Below are 2,833 nucleotides of genomic sequence, written 5' to 3'. Positions count from 1 at the left end.
CTTCACTTCTACATGTTCTCTAGAGCACAAACTTTTAAAAAATAAATCTAGTGCTTCAAATCAAATTATAATAAAAATGCAATTTTAGAGTGCCTTCCCGAAAATCATCTGTAGTAATAGAAATTCATTTTGCTATTTCAGTTGCCTGAAAGATAAAGGAAGATACAGTAATTCTATTTCTGAAAATCATTTGCTTGTGAAGATGATTGCTAATATCATAAAGAGTTCCCTTTAGAAAAGATCTGATTCTCAGGTTTTTTATAAAATAGCAAATTAAATCTTGTCCATAAAATTAGTCAGATGAATTTGTTGAAAATAATGTCTGATTACAAATTAGTGTTTCACCAAAATATCTTTAATATAACTGACAGTTCAGATAATGTTGGGATCATTTAACACCTAATGTGGAAGCATTAAGATGCATTCAGTTCAGTTTGAGTTTTCTGACTAGATTATGTGAAGCAGTAATGAAATACAGGCAAATTGTTTTCTTCTTTTCTTTTCCCTCACTCTACCATTTCTTTAACCAGACCTTTACCTCACTTAAGAAATGGAAGGAACGTCTTCACACCTGTTGGAAATCCTATATTTGCCAGAGATCTGTTAACATTTCCAGATAACAGAGAGCATTGTCAAACAGGTAAATGATATGAAAGAAATTATTGATAACTTCTTTCTTTTTAAAATATGAAATACAGAAACATCACAAATCATAATCCATTCAGTAATCTTCATTAAGATGCTTGCAAATACCAGCATACATTCCGCGTGAGGTCTGCTGGTAAAAAGAGGGGGACATTCATTTTTTGTAAAAAACAGTTAAGAAAATTTCAGCAATGACTACTGTCTTGTGCTTGTTGTCTTACTTACACTTTCTCTACTTAGATGTACTAGAATTTTTTTCTTTTTTAAATTACTGCAGCATTGTCTTATTCCCAAGCTCTTGTAACCAGAAATTGACAATCATGAGATTAGTTCTATATTTTTATTGCGGAAGTTACTCCTTTCGTTAGGCTGTTTTTCCAGTCCTACTCCTCTCAGAAATGTGTAGTGCATAGGTTGAAGTACATGCAGACTGACCCGATATATATGTTATGCTTAAATACTTTAGTAGTTGTAAGAATAAGCTTTCTATTTTTATGTAAATTTCAGTTTAGGGGACTATCATCCTTTCATTCTTTCAAACAATGCAGCAGTACCTACGTTTTCTTGCATTCTTTTTCTTAAATTAAGTAGTGCTGTTCCTTTATATGGAGAGTTGAAACCTGTAATTAGTTCAGGAAGCTTTACATTTTACTTCAAGGCTTCCAACTATCGAAATAGTCTACTCTGCTAATAAAAAACCAATTTTTAGTCCTGTTTGTTTTCAGAAAGTTAGATATTGCCAGAGACTTTAGCTATAAATTCTTCTTCATGTCCTTAAATTCCTTAAATTTAAGGACATGTCTTCTTCATGTCCTTAAATTCCCTTGGGGGAATTTAACAATGACATTGCTTGACATACAGCTTGCAAGACTATATTGTTAGACTTGGTACAGAACAATCTTTTATTAACAGCAGAGTCTTAACCTCAGTTGGATCATTAGCCTGTTAATGTTTTTTCCTTTGATAACACATTGAATATTAAGAAACATACTAGGAAACTGAGAGCACAATTCATCATTCAAGGAGGACTTTAAAAAGTGATCATTTATATAATTTCCTGAAACTTGGGATTTTATTATGTGTCTTCATAAATGTAAGATACCAAGAGAGTACTTTAGTTGAAAACACTGTCAATTATGCCAAAAAAGCAATTAAACAGACAAGTTTTTTTCTTTATGATGAAAACAGAAAATTGCATATTTATCTCAACCTCAGAATAAAACTTTGTTAAAAAAAAAAAAAAACCATTTACATGCTATTTCCCTTGGACTTATCTGAAAAGTTGTAATAATGATGCCTCAGAATTTACTTTTCAAATCTCAAGTTAGTTTGTTGTGGAGAAATTTCATGGTTTAAAAAATTACATTTTTCAGTGTTTGGTATGCTCTTGGGTGACACTATCATTATAGATAACTTGGATGCTGCCAACCACTACAGAAAAGAGGTATGTTTCAATTATTCTTGATATTTTATAATACGAATATGTTGTGTAGGTACATATTTAATACATTACAAACTTAGAATAAATGCCAAGTTTAATGCTGCATTAGCTGTAAGTGTGCTCACTGTCTGTAGGCCTCAAAGCACATAACAGTGAATGAAATCTCTATTGCTGGTACTGACAAAATTACCTCCATTCAAAAAATTCTGTTCTGTGAATGTTGCCATGATGCGTGGGACCATGTTTTTAAAGATAAACATTTTCAGTTTTGCTGTTAGTGTTGCAATGCAAGTTCTTCAGTACTTGCCTAGTCCCTGTATGTATAATAAAACATAAGAGTATGAGGCACACCATGAAATTTCAGGTCCACTTGACTAAAAATTTGATTGTGGAACTTACTAGATCTTTTTGTGACTCATTTTATTTAGGTTTATTGGTACACATTTTAGCAGGCAAGAGTCTCTGAAGATGCCCTGACACTGAGCACTTTCTGTTTCAGCTGACGAGTTTGCTAGAGTTGAAATAATAATTCAGTATAAGAACATAGAACAGTAATGATTGCCATTGCATCATAGCAATGAGCTTTTTCCTCAATATAGATCTAAATTCTGCCTTGAGAGTTCTGGTAAAGCCTGAGAACTCAAACCCAAAAAATCTAGTCTTCATGGTTATTGATAATGCTGCTTAATTTTAATATATGCATTCAGCTACTTGAAAGCAAAAATTATGACATGTAATTTCATAAAA

General features: G+C 32.0%; 1 protein-coding gene across 1 annotated transcript in view; it reads left to right on the top strand.

The window, feature by feature from the left end:
- LOC103799063 (structural maintenance of chromosomes flexible hinge domain-containing protein 1-like) overlaps positions 1 to 2,089 on the top strand; it is a gene marked incomplete at both ends in the record, with an annotated part of 2,929 nt that extends 840 nt beyond the window's left edge. Inside the window, 2 exons of the mRNA XM_009071356.1 lie at positions 531 to 640; positions 2,019 to 2,089. Coding sequence (XP_009069604.1) covers positions 531 to 640; positions 2,019 to 2,089 — 181 coding nt within the window. The remainder of the gene's footprint in view (positions 1 to 530; positions 641 to 2,018) is intronic.
- Between the last annotated feature and the right edge of the window lie 744 nt (positions 2,090 to 2,833).

Source organism: Acanthisitta chloris, unplaced genomic scaffold, assembly GCF_000695815.1.
Source record: "Acanthisitta chloris isolate BGI_N310 unplaced genomic scaffold, ASM69581v1 scaffold17243, whole genome shotgun sequence".
Classification (NCBI taxonomy): domain Eukaryota; kingdom Metazoa; phylum Chordata; class Aves; order Passeriformes; family Acanthisittidae; genus Acanthisitta; species Acanthisitta chloris.
The sequence above is the reverse complement of the archived record's forward strand: the minus strand, read 5'-3'. Positions and strand labels throughout refer to the sequence as shown.